At 44.1% G+C, this 20,749-nt stretch overlaps 1 protein-coding gene across 1 annotated transcript; it reads right to left on the bottom strand.

Annotated features, from left to right (window-relative positions):
- Positions 1–3,537: 3,537 nt before the first annotated feature.
- Positions 3,538–5,775, bottom strand: LOC144264239 (uncharacterized). The gene is given in 1 exon segment (XM_077815844.1): positions 3,538–5,775. A coding segment is annotated over 1 exon segment (2,238 nt).
- Between the last annotated feature and the right edge of the window lie 14,974 nt (positions 5,776–20,749).

Here is a 20,749-nt window from a genome sequence, read left to right as displayed (position 1 = left end):
GGGAGTACAGGTTACACACAGTTCACATTCCTTCTACCCATAACCTTGGAGAGAAGACTGATAAGCATAGAAAAAAGACAGAAGCCTAGCTTTACATGATTATAGGGTTGTTTTCTGGTTCTTTTCTTTATCAGTTCCCCCCTTTGAGCCTGAAGATAATTATCTTATATGGCTCATTATTCATTGTTTAACATGTTCATATGTTTTTCATCTTGGTTAACACCACCCTTTCTTATATATAATATCTTTGCTGGGCTCATGGCTTTGGTACATACCCGGTGGAAGAGGGCACAACAACTGGACACACAGCAGAACAGCAGACCCACAATCATAAGGAATCCCACTCCATACACAAACAAAGTTTTTAGCCATCCAAAGTTAGGCAACCAGCTGGTGAGCCAGCCCCATAAGTCAAAGCCCACACTGGGAGAAATATAGGCCTGCTTATGAAAGAAGGCTGACATGTTTGCAATTATATTAGTATCCGTGACTATGTGTCCACTTTGATTCACATAAAGACAGCATGTGGCATTGAGAAATGTGCACACCCCTCCCTGCGCACTTAAAAGCTGATCCAGGGCCAACCTGTTTTGCATACTGTAGCGAGCTAGTGAGCTTATTTTTTCTTGCAAGGCTTGGATTGCATCTCGAGTGGCGTTAGTAAATATTTCCATTTCGGCTGACATTTTTTAGAGCGTATTCAAGTTGGCCCACCCCCACCCACGGAAAAAAAATATGGAAGGCTCGCATGCCTGCACTGCCTTCCTCGACAATAGGATTATAACTGGTATCTCGACGGGTTCGTCGAGTTGTGTCTTTGATTTCTATTAAGTCTCTACGATGCATCCCTCCTGGCCAGGCAAAGGCCACCGTGCATCTTCCTAACCACTTTGGGGGCAAGGTTTTTCCTGCCCAAGTACCACATACCCACCATAAATGGTGATCTCCTAATACTATGCTATAGTTGCCTTTATTGCCCCCTGAGTTCTGAGAAACGTCCTGCAATCATCCCACCAGGGATGCAGAATCATCAGGATTGGGTCCTATTCCCCCCAAGTTCCATAATGTAAGGCCGGCAAATTGAGTCGTATTTTCTCTGAGAATGTACCCCACATAGCCTCCAGCATGGGCATAGCTGGCTACCTCAGTACCATTGGGATACTGCAAAAGAGTAGTGCTTGCATTTTTCCCCAAAATTAGAATTTTCTCACAGTGGGTTTTTGGGTATTTTCCCAGTGTAGTTTTACCTCGGGAGCGTAGCGACCTTTTCTCTACGCACAAGGGGGCCTTAACAAGCAAGTCTGGGCGATGGTTTGGGATCCAAGTCCTAAAATCTATGGATCCCCTTCCCCTTTTTCCCTTTTGGCCGTACCACGCCGACGCATTTTGCCAAGAATCGAGGAGCGCTGGAACCAGCAAAATGGGGAAACCTTGCAGTGAATGGGAGGAGAAGTGGGAACACACCCAACAATCACTAACATTCCAGGCGTTGGTTAAGTTTTGGGCTAATTGTAGAAACGTATTTTTATCCCAACCCCCCAGGGCAGAGGCCCAGGTTAATGCCCATAGCCATACATACATTATAAACACTACCGGCTACTAACAACACACACACACAAAAAATATTAATACAATATTTGTAACAGCATAACTAATGTTCCACAGTTCTATAACTGCTTCTGATTCCGCTGACCGACTGGTACACAGTTCATGTAGAAGCGGCAGTCGTGATGGCAGTCGTTGGGGATGTTGGAGCAGGAGCCTTCTTACAGTGGCTGCAGTGCACCCATCTATTGATGCCCTCGACCTTCACTGCAGTCAGAGTAGTCAGAAGGACTTGGGCCGGGGCCGACCACCTTGGTTCCAGGCAATGCTTCCTTCGATGGATTTTAACACAGACAAAGTCACCTGGAAAAAGAGAGTGCGCACAAGTATCAAGCGGTAAAGGTTGGGCAACTTTTACTCTGGCCCATGCATCACTCAATGCATCTTGCAACATGCGACAATAACCCGCCAACTTATCTTGCCCAGCCATTAATGAAGTTTTCGCTGGAGCAAACCCGTCTACACTGGTTAGGGGAATCGGCAAGGGTCGGTCAAATAGAATTTTGAACGGTGTCAATGAATGCTTCCTATGGGGTGTATTACGAAGATTGGTTAACACTATGGGTAACACTTCAGGCCACTTTAATCCAGTCTGCTCGCATAGCTTTGCTAATTGGGTTTTTATCAGCCCATTCACCCTTTCTACTTTTCCTGAACTTTGTGGATGATAGGGGGTATGCAAGGCCTGTTTTATGCTGAGGGCCTTCGCTAAGTGTTGAATAATTTGGGAAGTGAAATGGGGGCCTTGGTCACTTTCCAAACGAGTCATTATCCCAAAGCGGGGAACAATCTCCTTGAGGAGACACTTTGCTACGGATACTGCATCTGCCCTTCGAGTGGGGAAAGGCTCAACCCACCCTGAAAAAAGGTCAACCAGGACAAGCAAGTGTTTTAGTCCTCCCACTGGTGGTAAGTCCATGAAGCCCATCTGGACCACAGCAAATGGGTACTCAGGCAGTTTGCAATGTCCCATAACTTGTGGTTTGATTGCTCCTTGATGATTATACCGTTGACACAATTCACACTGTGCAGTGATGGTCTTCGCAGCTGCATGGACCCCCGGAGCAAAAAACAACTTAGAATCATAGAATATCAGGGTTGGAAGGGACCTCAGGAGGTCATCTAGTCCAACCCCCTGCTCAAAAGCAGGACCAATCCCCAATTAAATCATCCCAGCCAGGGCTTTGTCAAGCCTGACCTTAAAAACTTCTAAGGAAGGAGATTCCACCACCTCCCCAGGCAACGCATTCCAGTGCTTCACCACCCTCCTAGTGAAAAAGTTTTTCCTAATATCCAACCTAAACATCCCCCACTGCAACTTGAGACCATTACTCCTTGTCCTGTCCTCTTCTACCACTGAGAATAGTCTAGAACCATCCTCTCTGGAACCACCTCTCAGGTAGTTGAAAGCAGCTATCAAATCCCCCCTCATTCTTCTCTTCTGCAGACTGAACAATCCCAGTTCCCTCAGCCTCTCCTCATAAGTCATGTGTTCCAGACCCCTAATAATTTTTGTTGCCCTTCGCTGGACTCTTTCCAATTTATCCACATCCTTCTTGTAGTGTGGGGCCCAAAACTGGACACAGTACTCCAGATGAGGCCTCACCAATGTCGAATAGAGGGGGATGATCACGTCCCTCGATCTGCTCGCTATGCCCCTACTTATACATCCCAAAATGTCATTGGCCTTCTTGGCAACAAGGGCACACTGCTGACTCATATCCAGCTTCTCGCCCACTGTCACCCCTAGGTCCTTTTCCGCAGAACTGCTGCCTAGCCATTCGGTCCCTAGTCTGTAGCGGTGCATTGGGTTCTTCTGTCCTAAGTGCAGGACCCTGCACTTATCCTTATTGAACCTCATCAGATTTCTTTTGGCCCAATCCTCCAATTTGTCTAGGTCCCTCTGTATCCTATCCCTGCCCTCCAGGGTATCTACCACTCCATTTGAGCCACTAATCCCCCCTTTCCCAGGTGCAAGGCCAGGTGGAGTGCCTGGGAAACCTGAGGGAGGAGTTGTCTTGGGAGAACCGGATGACCGTCTGGGCTGACATAGTGGTTGTCCTTATTTAGGTGGCGTCCAATGGATTTCCAATGGCTAACTTCGGCCGGGGACATCATCTGCTGGGCAGAGAGCAAAACGGTTGGCGTCACTGGTTGCAGTAGCAGGGGTGCCAAAAAAGGAAAAGGGGCTGGAGCCCCATAGAGGGCAGCATGACGGGCTGCCAAATCGGCTGCAGCATTTCCCTTGGAAACCTCGTCCGAGGTGCGGGAGTGGCCCTTACAGTGTGTAACTGAAACAGCTGCAGGAAGTTGAATAGCCTCTAACAAGGTGGAAATCAAGGCAACACGGGAGATCTGAGAGCCACTGGAGGTAAGGAACCCACGATGTTTCCAAAGTTGTCCAGTAGAGTGGCATACTGAAAAGGCATATTTGGAGTCAGTATAGATGGCCACAGTTTTGTTTTCAGCTAATTGACAGGCCCTAACAAGCGCCACGAGTTCTGCTGCTTGCGCTGACTTTTGAGTAGGTAAGGCATGCGCTTCAAGCGTTGTCATCAGGGTAACAATTGCATAGCCAACTTGTAAGGCTCCAAACTCGTTCCGACAGGCGGAGCCATCACAAAACAATTGGAGGTCAGGATTCTGCAATGGAATATCGGAGAGGTCAGGACGAGGCGTGGAGATCAAATCCACCAAGTGGAGGCAATTATGAGGTTCCCTGTCCTCAGGCAGAGGCAAAAGGGTTGCAGGATTCAGGACTTCGCAGCAGCGTAGGGTAACAGCCTGATTGGCGAGCAAGGCCAACTCGTACCCGGTCAATCTGGCTGCTGTGAGGTGCTGCATGGATCCACGATTAAGAAGCGCTGCAACGGCATGAGACACCTGAACTAGAAGAGGGTGGCCCAAGGTAAGTCCCAAAGCTTTCTCAACCAATACAGCGGCAGCCGCAACAGCGTGGAGGCAGGGCAGAAGACCCTGAGCCACTGGGTCAAGAAGGACTGAAAAATAAGCCACCGGTCACTGGCCAGGCCCAAAGGGCTGAGTTAGCACACCGGACGCCGTGCCAGATTGTTCATGGCAAAACAAGGTGAAAGGCTTTGTGTAATCCGGTCTGCCCAGGGCTGGTGCAGAAGTTAATGCTTGTTTGAGGGCGGAAAGGGCGTTGTTGTGTAGAGTCGTCCATGGCAGGGGTTCGGGAACAGAATCCAGCAGCAAATCGGTGAGGGGGTGCACTAACTCCGCATAAGCCGGAATCCAGGCTCTACAATAGCCACTTGCTCCCAGTAACTGGCGGAGTTGTTTTTTAGTGGTAGGCCTCGGCATACTCAGAACACTTTCAATCCTGTCCTGCGTAAGTGCAGTAGAGGCATATGAAATACAATGCCCTAAATATTCCACCTTGGGTTGGACAAACTGTAGCTTGGAGAGTGCCACCTTGTGACCTTTTTCGGCCAATGCAAAAAGAAGGATTCTAGTGTCTTGTACACAGGCAGTCTTGGCTGTAGAGCACAATAACAGATCATCAACGTATTGAATCAAAGTAGAACCCATAGTCAATGAAATAGAGTCCAGATCTTGCTTTAAATACTGGCTGAAGATGGTAGGGCTCTCCCTGTAGCCCCGAGGGAGGCGGGTCCATACGTATTGACATCCGTCAAAGGTAAAGGCAAATAGGAACTGTGAGTCTGGGTGCACAGGGATGCTGAAAAATGCTGAAGACAGATCAATCACAGTAAAATACGTAGCTCCTGGGGGAATAGCAGTTAAAATAGTTGCTGGATTGGGAACAACCGGAGCTCTCGGGATCACAATAGCATTGATCAGTCGGAGGTCATGCACAAAACGGTAAACCGGTTTGCCATCGGGGCCAGGCTTGGGTTTCTTAACAGGAAGAATAGGTGTATTGCAAGGGCTGGTAGCCTCTTTAATGATTCCTTGAGTTAAAAGCTGTTGTAGGACTGGCCGAATGCCCTCTATGGCCTCTTGAGGCAATGGATATTGCATTTTTCGGGGCAGAGGGATGTCTGTACGGTAAGTGATATAAACCTTTAAAAGTCCAGTTTCAGTGGATGCCGAGGCCCACAATGCTTCAGGAATATCAGATAACTCAGCCGGGACAAGGCGGGCAGTGGGTGTCGTTGTGGTGGCATTAGTGGCTAACAATGCCATTACCGTAGCTTCAGGGACAGAAGTAGGGACTGAGAGATATAGCCCCTCCGGGCTGCAAGTTATAGTTGCTCGTAGTTTACATAACAAATCTCTGCCTAATAGATTTGCAGGACAGGAAGTTGCAATTAAAAAGCTATGATCCTCTGATAACGGGCCACGCTGGACCGTTTGCTCCGCAGTTAGAGGAAGGGCGCACACGGTGCCACCAACGCCTATAGCTTTTACGGTTACAGAAGTGGTAGGAAGGTTGGGGTCCTGTAGAGTACTTCTATCTGCCCCAGTGTCAATTAACACTGAATAAGTTTTTCCTCCCACCACAACTGGAAGTTCCGGGTGGTTTGCATCCAACTGCACTGTCCAAGAGGCGGAGGGAGTTCCTGGCGGGGGGAATGAAGCATTGTGGGCGGCTAGCTTTCAATCAGTACTCCCTTTTTCTCCCCCCCTTTCCTGTACCCTCTGGTAGGCTTGCATAAGAGGGTCAGCTGACTGGAGGGGGTAATTTGGGCACTGGGCAGCCCAGGGTCCTTTTTGTCAGCACCGCCGGCACTCATCTGGCCCTGCCCTCCCAGGCCGTGGCTGGAAGTGCTGACCTTGTGGTCCCCATCCCTGGGTAGAGCTGCCTCCTCTTCCACCTCGTCCCCGAAAGCCTCCCCCTCCTACGGCTTGCATCTCGTCCCCGAGAGCCATCTTGGAAACCTTGCAACTGCAGATTAAGGAGCTTTTCGGACCTCCTAGTGTCTAATTCCTTCCTATTCCTCCAGGCATGGGCTGCTAACCCTATCACCTCCTCCAGCGTTTTGTTTTCATAAGCTGGTTGACTACACACATACTTTCAAGCGAATGGTAATAAGTTTTTTACATACTGGCCGATCACTTGTGTTTTTGCTACAGGGGAGGTTGGATCTAAGCCGCTGTGGTTTTTCAAAACCTTACAGAGGCGGTGGAAGAACTCCCCTGGGTGCTCATCGTGCTTTTGAACACATGCATCTACCTTTCCCCAATCATACACAGGCTTAGACATATCCTCTAATGCTTCTAAGATTCGCTTTCTCATTTTATCCCACTCTTGAACGGTCTCCGGAACATCCCAATCCATTTCAGGTTTCTCTTGCGGATAAGCCGCCCTGCCTTGCACCGCCTCTCTAGCTTTCTTATACACCGTTTCCTTCTCACCCTCACTTAGCACTTGATTCAAAATCATCTCCACATCATCATAATTACAATTATACATTGTGAAAATACCCTTTAACTTTTTAATAAATTCTTCCAGACACTGTCGAAATGAGGGAAAAGTAGATGACCAATTCATTAGATCCGTGCTGGTAAAAGGGACATACACCATCTGTATCCCCCCTCTACCACTTGGCAGTTGTCGCATAGGCATTTGGACTGCACTAGCTATTGCAGCTCCAGTAACTTTTGCCTTAGGTGTGCCTAGAGAACTGTGAGACCGGGTCTTTGCAGGGGTCGCATCACTGGGGTGTCGCGGAGCAGGACGTGCCAACCCCCTGGTAGAGGTGCCAGCCTCCGGATCATCCCCCAGCTCTGTGTCGGTTGTGGGGGTATTGGTAGCTAGCGGGAGAGTGGGGCCGCTCCTCTTCCCGTTCGGGGGCGTGGGTGCATCGGGGTCAGGCTGCGGTACCCCACCCCCATAGCCAGGTACATTCTTCCAATGGTATAGGGTCCCCCGCTTCTTTCAATGGGAGTTGCGGATAAATAGACTTTGACGCATTTAGCTTCCGGTCAGCATTACTAGATTCTGGATTGTAGGGTGGAGGCCGCATGGCTTTCAGTTTTTCTACCTCAGCACGTAAACTAGTAGTTACACTGGCGCTTTTGCGCCATTCGGCCTCCCTTATCCATACATCAGAATACTTAAGTTGCCGCGGTTGCAAACCATACAATACTTTCCGTAAATGAACAATGTTATGTAACTCAAATGTTCCCTCCCCCGGCCAGCGATTTCCTGGTTCCAGGTCGTCTTGCGTCATTCCCACCCAGGGACCTTGACACAGAAATATAAACTTATACAAAGCTTTGTTGCCATCCAATTGTAAGGCCTTGATATCCCTATCATAATGTTTTAACATATAGCCCAGAGGCGTAGAAGGATCAACAGTTCTCCTGGACCCCCCGCCCATCTTTTCCCAAAGACGGAACCCCCGGCTGTTGTCTAGACAATCACAAAGAAAAATTCAGAACTCACCAAGTTCCCACCGGCCGGTGTTCACCAATAGGTCCAGACCCTAGTGCCTTTAGGGATGCCTTATTTCGCCGACACGGTGGGTGGAAGCGAGATGGGAAGCCTTTAGGGTTAAAGCAACCCAGGTGCCGGCAAGAAGGATTCAGAGTCCCGACCATCCACCGGTCCAGAGAAGCGGCAATCCCGGACGAGCCCCCAAATTGTTAGGGAAAAAGGTTTCCCCTCCCGTCTAGGGTTAGGAGGGTAGCCTTCCCTGGACTTCTGTATTAGCCAAACAAAACACAGAGTCGTGGCTCTTTGATAAAGTGAGGCACTTTAATACTAGCAAGTAGGACAGCTGAAGGGCTCACCAATTCCTTCACAGAGGAAAATGGCGAAGTCCCGAACAAAGAACAGAGATGGGCTTTTATAGCCTGGTTCAACATACAGTGTGATATCTCTTCCAGCTCAAGCCGGTTAACCCAGTCTGTTTGAAGTTCTGGGGTAGGTATGAACATGGAGGCTTATCTGTGTAAGGAATTCTTTCCCCAAAACGGGGAGTACAGGTTACACACAGTTCACATTCCTTCTACCCATAACCTTGGAGAGAAGACAGATAAGCATAGAAAAAAGACAGAAGCCTAGCTTTACATGATTATAGGGTTGTTTTCTGGTTCTTTTCTTTATTACCACTTCTAATTTTAGAGTGTTAAATAAGTTTGTATATTTTACAGAAAGAGAAATGCAAGACGTTTCCATATTGGATGCCTAGGAGCAGGGGGATACACAGTTTAGTGGAAGTGTTACTAAAGAGAGAGAAAAATAAAGAAGAAAAACAATCCTCAAATGGAGCATGACTGGATGTTCCCAATCAAAACAGCTGCTCTTTTGTAGGCAATATTCCCAGGAAGACCTTGTAGGATTGCTTAAAAACATGCCTTTCTGAGCTCTTCTGCCTTATTTAATGATCTCTTCTTTGTACCATTGTTTTTACCTTACGATATCTGTAAAATATATATAAGATGATTTTCATGTTCAAAATGGAAGGAAATAAAAGGAACAAACCCATAAGCCTACATGGACTTCCCCACAGGAAACACAGCTAGAGAAGGCTAGGAGAACTGTATCACTGATGGAAAGAGACAGAAGGATGTCAATTTTTTAAGCTGATCCCTCCTCCCAGCCCTACAGATCTGGAGGATTCACAGAGAAAGAGGGAAGAGAGGAGCCAGATCCCACGAGTGGCTACTGTGCCACAGCCTGTCCTCCTCTGTGGCAGGATAGCTCCTGCAGGAGTTACACCACCATTATTGGGTCCCAGGTGCATTCTGGGTAGTGTATTACCTCCCATATTAAAATTCAGGCAGAGGGCAGTGAGACTTATGTTCAGATTCATTGTGGAGAGGCACATCATCTACTCACACTTAAGGGTGGAGCAGGCCTTCTGTTCATGAGGCTAATTTTCCCATTCCCTAATTTGAAGAACCCAAAATAAGCCACTTGAAATTTGGCAGGCTATTTTCTTCATCCACAACATTAAACATTTTCAAAAAATGTTGATTAAAATCAGAAAAGCTGTTCCTTCTCCCCCCCAAAGTATTGAGTGGGGGGTATTAAATTTTAAATCCCTGTATCTACACCCTCAATAACCTTTCCCTTCAGGCCTTTTCCCTCTCTGCCTCCCTAAATACAGTGGTATCTTTCTCTGTTTTTTTGCAGATTTATTGGCTACCTGAAGAGTTCCTGCTCTGAATCAGACAAAGCAAGGATATGGACCTACCATGTCCCAGGTGAGTTCCCTAACAGCAGGCTATATCTAGGTGTGTGAGTCTAGTGTTTTTCAGAAAAATGTAGCAAGGTCTTGTTTTCATTCCAGGGCAGAACAAAAACAAATTTGGAAACTTTGAAATTTTTCATGAAATGGAATGATTGTTTTCTGGTCCGCCCTAGTGAGGGGGCTTCTGAGTCTCTTGTTGCAGGGCAGGGGCAGTGGTGCAATAAGCCTCTTAGGGTATGTCTACGCTATGATTAGATATCTGGGGCTTGCCAGCTGACTTCTGCTCAGGATAAGGGGCTGTTTAATTGTTGTGAGGTCTCAGAATCTTTGAGCACTAGGTTGGTGGTGCAAAAAAATGTGAAACAGAGTCCTTTGGGCTGAGTCCAGGTGATGGCTTATTGCCAGCAGATATTTGATCAAGACGCACACAATACAGGAAAGGAAGGGAATAGGGGACATATAAAAATCTCAGCAGATGCATCTAAGGAACAGATTCTGCTACCCTAACTCAGGCTGAGTAGTACCATACTCCTCAAGTAGTTCAATTCATTTCAATGAGACTGCTTGGGCAGTAAGGGAGTACTTAATATGAATAAAGTAGCAGGATCTGGCCTTATGCTGCTGTTTTTTAAAAACTGGAATAATTGTGGTAAATGAATTCACAGATCTGCATGTTTACACCTAGAAACCTGAAAGGGCAAAATAAAAAAATCTAGACTTGGAAGATGAAATCGGGATGGGCGGATGGCGGGGAGACTGTTTTTCTTTGTTAAACTCAAAGTTACTTTAAAAATGTTGAAAGGTGTTAGAAATTTCATCAAAGATCAGTTTTAATTTTTCTTTAAGCAGTGAACATCGTACTCATAAAATAGACATTCGAAACAAAATCCTATGCTTCAAATGTCCAGCTGAAAAAGGAGCTGAAGTACATGAGGTAATATCTTTCATTGGACGTACTTCTGTTGGTGAGAAAGACAAGCTTCTGAGCTTCACAGAGCTCTTCTTCCGGTCTGAGGGCTCTGTGGAGCTCGAAAGCTTGTCTGTTTCACCAACAGAAGTTGATCCATGAGAGAGATTACCTCACCCACCTTGTGTGTGTCGTGTCCTGGGACCAACAGGGCTATGACATTGCAAACAACTAAAAAGACGCAGGTACATTTTCCTTTCATCTATTACGAAAGGTAAAAGTGACAGAAAAGTCCAAGATTTGTTAATATTCATTGAAGAAGAGAAGAGATTTTTATAAGTTCAAAGGCAATATGCCTGATTCTATTCTAATTTATACTGCTGTAAATTGGGAGTAATTCCATTTTAAATCAGTGGATTGGGGAGGAGTTACACCAGTGTAAAGACAGTGAAAGCAAGCTCAGACTCTATTTCTGTGGTTAGTTCTTTCCCGCTCTCCTTGCTGGGTTTTGGATCTATTATACACTGATGGCAGGAAACTGAGTTCCAATTATGTGTACTTCTTGTTGCTATTCAGTGTAAAAAAAAAACAAAACTTTTATCAAAGTAAATTAAGCTTTTGTATGACATGAAACAGGACCAAATGGTCTCCTGGGTGTGTGTTCCCACACAGGGGCTGGAAACACAATGAGTTTAGATTCATTTCCTCAGGGAAGATGGAGTTTGTTCACCTTCTTCAGGCCCAATGTTGCTAGTACCTCACTGCCTGTAGCTATCTCAAAATCACCTCACAGCAGAGGGCGTTCAGAAACTGGGCTCCAGCCCAAGACTGAACATTTACACTGCAATTTGATAGTCCCACAGCCTGAGTCAGCTGACGCAGGCCAGCCATAGGTGTGTTAGTGCAGTGTAAACCTACCCTTCGGAGCCTAAGATAGCTTTCATAAGAGGGGTTTCCAGTTGTAGATTGCTAGCAAGATAGACACCTCCCTATGGCCCAATTTTGAGGCCTATTTTGTGAGAGGAGTGGGCTTAGCACACACCCCTGTCATTGACATCTCCCATGGGCTAGTTTAGGTGGCTTCCAGCTTTAGCGTGTTGTCTTTTGTGGATCACATTCTGAGGCAATTATCTCTTCCCATTCATTGTTTAGGGAGCCTAGGCACCTAACTAAGGCTTTGTGAATCAGTGTTGTTCCCGTGATTTTCCATGCCCCAAAAAGATAGATACTGTAATGCTCAGCATCACAATGCCTAAGTCCCTTTGTGGGTGTGTGCCTCAGTTTCCCCATCTGTAACTTTCCTGCATTGCAGGGGAGCAGGATTTGGCCTATGCTAAATGACAGACAAAGAAATGTCTCTTGTGTCTTTACCTCCTTGAAGGACTTAGCAATTTGTGGTGCTTATTTAGTATGGTTCTGTGATTTAAATAGATCTTTTTGCAATAGCTTGTGTCCCTTGTGTTTTCATTTATCCGGTCAAGCTTTAAATGTTTTTTTATCCCACAAGTGGAAACACAGTTACCTAGATCAATCATTACTTTAATTATAAGAAGCAGGAATGGAGTTGGTAGAAATGAACGGAAGCCTCTGTATCTTTAACAGATCTGCTTTCTAACTCTATCAGTGCCTCTTTGTCTGGCTGTCTGTTACAGATATGTAGATAATAGTGACATAATGTGCAAGAGTAGATCTACTGCTGATTTGATAAAATACACAAAGTATGTTTTCAAAGCAATGAACCGGAATTTAACTGCATGATTCCCATAGATGGAGTCAGGTGTCTAAATCTCAATTCCCAGCATTAGAAGGCAATGGGTTGTGCTGAAAGGTGAATTGTTGGACGGAAGGGAGGTTACTAGTAAAGTTCCTCAACGATCAGTCTTGTCAGCAATTTTATTCCATATTTGTATTAATGACCTTGTCAGAAAAAGCAGGAGTGTACTAGTGAAATGTGCTGATGATAGAAAGTTGGGAAGCATTGTCAGTACAGTGGAGGATTGAAATGTTATACAGGAAGATCTGGATGACCTTGAAGACTAGAGTGACAGAAATAGGTTGAAATTCAATAGTACAAAGTGCAAGATCATGCCCTTAGGTGTCTATTACTGGAGTGGGTGGGTGAGGTTCTGTGGCCTGCAATATGCAGGAGGTCAGACTAGATCATGATGGTCCCTTCTGTCCTTAAAGGCTATGAGTCATCAGAGGAGTGAGGTTCGGGAACAGCCTCCCAATAGGAGTTATGGGGTCAAACAACTTAATTAGTTTTAAGAGAGCTGGACAAATTTATGACTGCAATTGTATGATGGGATTGTTGGTATGGTAGGAGGTGGGGCTTAGCAGCTCCTGTGGCTCGCTTCTGATTTATGTCTTAAAAACTCATGCTGCAGGGTTTCAGTCAGCCAACTTCACGGGTCAGGAAGGCATTTTATTTTTTCCTTCTTACATATTCTGTTTTTTTATTTTATTTTATTTTTTAAATAATCTTAGTCTGAAGCATCAGGGATGGCTATGACTGGAGATGAGAGATAGGACATGGAGGCCCAGGGCTCTGAGGTGGCACCAAACATTCTCTCTCTTTCAGGTGTGTGGCTGGCTGGTTCTTTCTCACATGCTCAGGGTCGAACTGTTCACCATATGTGGGGTCAGGAAGGAATTTTTCTCCATGTGAGATTGCAGGTTTTTTTCACCTTCCTCTGCAGCATGTGCAGGTCACTTGCCAGGATTATCTGGGTGTGTCTCGCTTAATCCTTTCCCTACCACTGCATGGACATCCGGCACTGGTGCATCTTGGTCCCTCTCCTATTTTCTGCCTGTGGCACATAAAAGTCTATTCTCCTGTGGGCTGTAATACTTTGGTCTAATTTTGGTAGTTGGGTTTAGTGTGTGGATGCTGGGTGGTGGCCTGTGAGATACAGGAGATCCGACTAGACCATCTGGTGCCCCCCCCCCCCCCCGGCCTTAAACTCTGTGATCCTATTAATAATATGTTTTAAAATACTAGAGAAATCAAGGGTTCATGAGGATTTTTTTGAAACAACTTTATTGCTGTTACGTACTGGTTTAAAATATAAGTGTCCCCAATTAATTCGTCTGGAAAACAGGAGATGCTTATTGGTTTGTATGAAGTATGGAATTGAAACAAACAAACAAAAAAATTGTTTAATTATATTAGTACCTCTTGAGGTTAGTTATCTAAATAATTTACATCCAGTGAAAGTCATTATCTATAAAAGCAAAGTACAATCAATCAAACTGATTACATCAGCAAAGCGGATGGAATTAGTTCATAAATATTTTTTGATTCTTTTTGCCAAAAGTCCTTGGTATGTGTGGGTTGGGTAGTGAAGTGGAATAATAGCTCTGAATTAACTAGTCTTTCCAAGGTCCCCATTAAAATCTGTATGGTTTTCCAAATATTTAAGGACCAATCCTGAAGAATGCAGAGCACTCTCAGCTGCTGTTGATTTCAGTTGTAGTTTGAGGTCATCTGGTACCTCACAGAGTTGGGCCCTAATGGACAGCGGGTGAATTTTGTCTACCGTGAGGAAGAGTAAATTACTAAGATAGAAAATTACGTGCAATACAAAACTTAATCATGACCATTTCTACCTCATTCAACATAAATTGGCAAATCTGTGGGAATGGAGCAACGAGATTGTCAGGGTCACAGCTATAGCTCTTTTCTAATCTGAACGTCGGCATGTCCTTTATCGTTTGTATTATGGTAGCACCTAGAGCTTCAAACAGAGATTGGGGCTGCATCGTTCGCTGAGTGCTGCACAAACACAGAGCAAGAGACAGTCCCTGCCCCCTAAAATTTACTATCTATATAGACAGTCAAATAATGGTAGAAGAAATGGAGGTACAGAAGCTGCTGGGATTTAATTCTGTGGTTAATAGTGCGTTAGGGTGCCTAGAGTCTTGGATAGGCTTGTTTTAGTTATTAAAATCTAAACAAATAAGAAAATAAGCCATTCTTTGACCACACATACCACTCTTGCTATTTTTTCTTTACATTAATTGAAATAGGAAATCTACCCCAAACTGCCAGCATTGATTTGAGACAGCTGTTTGCAAACGAATTGCTTTGGCCTACATGCACTCTGATATCTTTTCACAACTCTTTGTTAAAAAAACAACTCACAGATCTTCCCCCTCCAAAAGTCTCTTCCGAGGATGTCTCCAGCCATACTCAGTACTGTACATGGGGCTTGATGCAATACAGTGATGTCAGTGAGAGTCTTTCCAATGACTTCAGTGAGCTTTGGATCAGGCCCTTAATGCGTTTTTGTCCTGCTTTTATATTAGTTATTCTGTTTGAGTCAACACTGGGGCATGTACCTATGTCTTTTGAGGTGGCGTGGACCTGTTGTGATGAAAGTTTTTACAGTGGCCACTGCTGGCAATGAATACTGACCCCATCATATATCTCTAACCCAGTGGTTCTTAACCTGTGGCCCACGGGCCTCTTGCTGCTCAGTCAGCACAGAGCTGCGGCCCATGTGACATCCTCAGGGCCATAGAGATAGTATTGGATGCGGCCCACAATGGTAAATAGGTTTGAGAACCACTGTTTTAAGACCAGAAATAGATTAGGTTCTTGCTAGTCTCCTGACAGTCTTTTAGGAAGCAAGATTAGGATAGGGAACAATAAACGGTAGCTAAAATAGAGGAATGAGCTAAGCATAATCATGAGGTGACATAATCATATTTGTTTCTATATTTCTGAATGTGAAACCATAAATATTGTTAGATTTGTAGCTATTCAGAACTTTAAATAGTTTGTTTTGCTGGAACTAGTTGTTTGGTGATGCCACCTGCTGGTACAAATATAGCAGTTCACTGAAAAGATTTTATTTTATTTCTCTTCAGCTCTCCCACAGAAGACAAATTACAAATGAACCCCAGAAATCGGACTGTAATTTCTTTTCTGATATAAATATCTATTTTGTTTGGACTTGCTTCATGATGTTTTAGTTATAGCATTAGTTTGCCTTATTTTTATTTATTTTCCTAGCTTTTGTATCATGTGAAAGTCTTAAAATATTTAAACAGATAGGCAGCTAAGCTTGTATTTTTACGCAAGTTATAAGGGCCCAGATTTTATTTATTGTAATTTTCAAAATTTTACAATAATGCTGATATTTTCAATGGTGCCTGAAAGAGCTGGATGTTCTATTCCCATTCAAATTAAAGGAAATTGCCTTTCAAATCCCATAAGGCAACTTAAAAAAATCTCAGTCTAATTGCAATCTAAAGATGGCCAATATAATACAGAGGGACACAACCTACAAAGACATAATACAGAGCCCAGAATACAGCATCTACTGTGTCCAAAGAGGGACAATTTTTACAGTCCTTACTCCAGCAAATTCCATTCACTGCAGATCTTGAGACAGAGAGACTGTCGAGTTTTAAAGTTGCCCAACATTCCCATTATAAGATTCCATATTGTCAAACTTTAAGCATTTGGGCTGAAATTTTGCATGCCTGGTGTCTGCCTCAGGTTGAATTGTTTCAAACCATTTCAGCCACTTGCAAGAAAAGGTTACGAAAAAAAAATATGTTGTTTTCTCCATGTTGTTAAAGTTCTGGTGACCTTTTTGTTGAACAGCTCTCAGGCCCTTGTGCTTTGGAACAAAAACTTGACATTCAGCAGGGAGTCGGCCTTTGGCTGTGCCTTTTGCCATCCTTCTGAAAATCTACCCAACTTTGACCAAGTTGAAAAATTACAGTTCACACATGCTCAGTGCATTGCTAGAGCATAACAACTGAAATCTCTGAAGAGTCCATTCTCACTGAGTCTTTCCCAGCTCCTAGTGCTGACTAGGCTGCATATACACCATCCTCACAGAGCAACTGAGCATGCTGCAGCCCAGGGCTACAGGGGTAAAACTGGATGTTTCCTTGTCATGGCACCTGAACTGAGAGCAGGGAGCCTATGTCTCTTGTGCTTTCAATGATACACTCTACTGGTATTCAGACAGCACAGAGAACCCATCTGATTTGAATGCGGAAGGGACCAAAACTGGACACACAGACTTACTGGGCAAGGAGCCTAGGACAAGAGTTTGGGAAGGGATGGAGGGAGATATTGTCATTAAATGAGGAGCCCAGGGAAGGAAAATAGGGGCTTGTCTTCACAAGTGGTACAGCAGTGCCACTGTAGCGCTTTAGTGAAGACACTCCTATGCCGATAAGAGAGCTCCTGTTGGTTTACTTAATCCACCTCCCTGAGAGGTGGTGGGTATGTCAGCAGGAGAAGTTCTCCCGTCGGCATAGCACTGTCTACACCAGGAGTTTAGGTCAGTATAACTGTGTCGCTCAGGGGATGTGGATTTTCCGACATCCCTGAACAATGGAGTTATACCAATATAAATCTGTAGTTTAGACCTGGCCTAGGACTAGGAGCTGGGAGGAGAGAATTAGAACTGGCTGGGTAAGAAACCTAGAACTATAATGAGAAATCTGATGAATGCAGACTGGGACTGAAACAAGGCGTGAGGGGTGGATAGAGACGAGTCTAGAACAGGGATAAGTTGGAGAGGATGGGACAGAAGCGATCAAATTTGGGGAAGGAACAGTCAGCAAAGTCTGTGTCCATTAGAATACACTCCTCTCCAGAACCTGGAACTGAACCTAGGGTTCCTAACTTGCACCATTCCTTGGCCATCAGCAAATATCTGTGAAACCCACTGGCAAAGTGAATGTCTCATTCCCCCTCTAGCACTGGTCCCCATAGAAGATGACAACCTACTATTACTATCAATTACTCCATTAGCTTAAGTGGCAGATGTCTGTGTGATGGATCTGGTTCTAACCCTGCTGATGAACCATGTGGATTCCATCATGAAGCATCATATTGAAATTTTCTTTCTTTCTTTAAGGAATAATGTATTTATATTAACAAGATGCTTTAGGGATTTGTAGTAAAAGTTAGTCACTGGAGTAATGTGCTTCAATGATTCCTCATTCAAGCAACAGGGAGTTGTTACCCCTGCCTAGTCAGACAGCAAATTAATGTATGATTGTATTGTCTACCCTTACCACTGTCCATGGAAAATCATCTGAGACAATGACAACCAATCAAACCACTTAAGGGTAGAAGAGAAACTCTATGAGGCAGAGGCTCTTCTGGGCTGTGAATGGAAACAAAAGGCTGTTTTCAGTAGAACAGACTGTAGGGAAAGGCACTCTGCATCCATTTTCTGAGGAATGGTGGAGGGGGGTATTTTCATGAACACTTGGACGCTGGTTCTTGAGAAACCAGCTAGCTCTGCAATGGACTGAACTGGCAAGGGGAATCTACTTTATTAGCTAGGGAAAGTAATTATTGATACGTGTAGCCCCAGGTTCACATTTTATGTTTTGTTTTGTGGTGTTACCACTTATTTCCACCACTCTCTCTTGTTTCTAGTTACATCTTTATTCTTTCTTACATAAACCTCCTTTTTTTAACATAAGTACTTTCAAGTGCTGTATGGTTCACAAGAGCAGAGTTTTAACGTAAAACTGGTCAATTGTGGTACGCTGCACTTTGGGTGCAGAAGAACTGGAATTTCTGTGAGTAGCCAGTGTTAGGGGCTGGATATCACAGGGGAATGATTCAAAGGGATTCAGGGATTAGGGTGCATCTATTGTTAATATGCAATTTGAAGTTAAGGTTGGTACAAGCCCAGAGGCGAGTGCTTGAGTGGCTAAAAGTCTGACAGTGTCTGAGAGCTGACACTCAGCTACCCAAGGAAGACTCATTCTAGCTGGAGGCAGGGGTAACAAGGTGAATCAGAGTCTTAGGTAGAGTCAAAAACTGTCACACATACCTTGCCACCAAGACTTGGAGCTTCCCTGTAAAAGTCTATGGGGAAGTGAACCCATCTCTCCTTCACCAGATGCTATATTGAAATAGCCAAGGATGAGCTTTGAGAGCAGCCAAATTAGTTCTCTTTGGAAGCTCAGGTCAATTCCCTTTATAGCTTGGTGCCCGCTCCCTCCTGTAGCTGCCCCTTGAATACAGTAAAAAGAAAAGGAGCTGTAGCTCACGAAAGCTTATGCTCAAATAAATTTGTTAGTCTCTAAGGTGCCACAAGTATTCCTGTTCTCTTTGTGGATACAGACTAACACGGCTGCTACTCTGAAACCCGTGAATACAGTGTTATCTTCAGGCTTCAGTCCTGATCTTCAAATCTGATCATAAAAGCGGTCCATGCTACTTAAGGGGACCACCTTCCCCTTCATGACCATAACTGATTTTAACCTGGAACACATTAGAATGACCATAAATCTCACTGCCTTCAGAAAAAACAATAAAAGGACTATGGCAGTGAGGAACTTTTTATGTAGCTGGAGAGATAGATAATACAAGATTTGTTTGAGCTAGTTTTCCTATAGTAATTAGTTACTCAAATATAAAATCGAATCTATACTCAGGGAGAAACTGAGATCCTATGTTTCTTTTTAAAAACTGTAAAGTGCTCAGATAATATGGGAGCTTAATACAAAATTGTAAGTATAACAGCGTTTCCCAAACTTTTTTGGCCACAGAACACCTCGTATATATTTACGGAACACTTATAGTATTATTTTGTAGTCGTTTGGTTTTCAAATAAAAAATTGCGTTATTTATGCTCAAATATAGTTTATTTTCTAAAACAAAGCAAAAATACAAATTTAAAATAACTTGAACTAACAAATTTCTAACTGGAAAGCATGTATAAAGTAGTACAAAAATCAAGTGCAAGACCCTTTTTTTTAATTACGATTCTTTCACGGAACACCTATTCACATTGTGCAGAACACCAGTGTTCCATGGAACAGAGTTTGGGAAACGCTGAGGTATAAGGGTACAATGATATCTTTACTTGTTGCATATTTTCAGCCACCAGATGTCTCTGTGTTCTGCATAGCTACAGATAGTTTGGTCCCCATGAATCGGATTAAAAACTGGAATTTAGGCTGTGTGGAAGTTGGTTTATTTGTGTCTGTAGTTTGTAGCTCTTGTCTTTAATAGGACTGAGTCCATGCATTATGACCGAAGGCTTGTCTACATGGTGAGTTAATGCGTGGCAAGCCAGGGTGTCACTCTACAGTGCTACTAGCTTGTAATTCACTAACATGTGGACCCTGCTACAGTGCACTAAAAGTTTCCTGGTATACTTGACGCTTCCATATAGAAGTATGTCAAAGCACACTACAGAACTTTACTGCATTGTAGGAAGGTCCAAACGGCAAGTTAGTGTGCATCAAGCTAGTGCACTGTAAATTCACACCTTGGTTTGACTAATTTGCTGCTAACAAGCCCAGAGAGACGGATGGTTGGATATCTTAGTTCAAGTACACACTGTGCTAGCTAAATGGGAGGGATGATGCAGTGGTTAGAATGAAAGAGTTAGAGGATCCGGACTCTGTCAATTTCTTGCTTTGTGAACCTTGGGCTGAATCATTGAACCTATCTGTGAAATGGAGTTCACAATATTTCCTTGCATCACAGGAGTGTATTGAGGCTTATTTTATAGATACAGTAGTGGAATTCCTTGCTCTTGTCTTAGCAATATTTCATGTTGTAACGTAAAACTGCAGTGTTGAGCTGAGATTTATTTAAAATATAAGATGATGAAAGCGCACATAATGAAGTTGGTTGACATCTGATTGGGTTTGAACATTGCAATATTGCCAAATTATTTCATTCCATCTCAGCCTTATCTGAAGAGGCCATCAGTGAAAACCATGTACTCCAAAAAGCTCCCTGGACCCTATCCTGCAAGCCCTCTATGGGAAAAATGCTTGTTAAAGTGAATGGGAGCTGCACATGGAGATTTAGAAAGCTGAGTCCTCTACCAGGGACCTGGTTCGTCAAGTCCCCTGTAATCTGAATATACACATAAAATGTTTGCTGAAACTAAGGTCACTTTCTTTTGACCAGTGTATTGCATAAATTCTTGCTGATATTATGGAAACTGAACAGTTATGAAGTCTTTCTGTGTGTGTGTGTGTGTGTGTGTGTGTGTGTGTGTATACACCAGTTTTCATAATTAGGTTCTTTGTGTCACACAATTCATTTTTATGCTATTTTTTTCATACAAAAGAAACAATGTCATAAAACCTACTGAGC

This window comes from Eretmochelys imbricata, chromosome 1 (assembly GCF_965152235.1).
Source record: "Eretmochelys imbricata isolate rEreImb1 chromosome 1, rEreImb1.hap1, whole genome shotgun sequence".
NCBI lineage: Eukaryota > Metazoa > Chordata > Testudines > Cheloniidae > Eretmochelys > Eretmochelys imbricata.
Note: the sequence above shows the minus strand (reverse complement) of the source record. Positions and strands in the feature narration are given on the sequence as shown.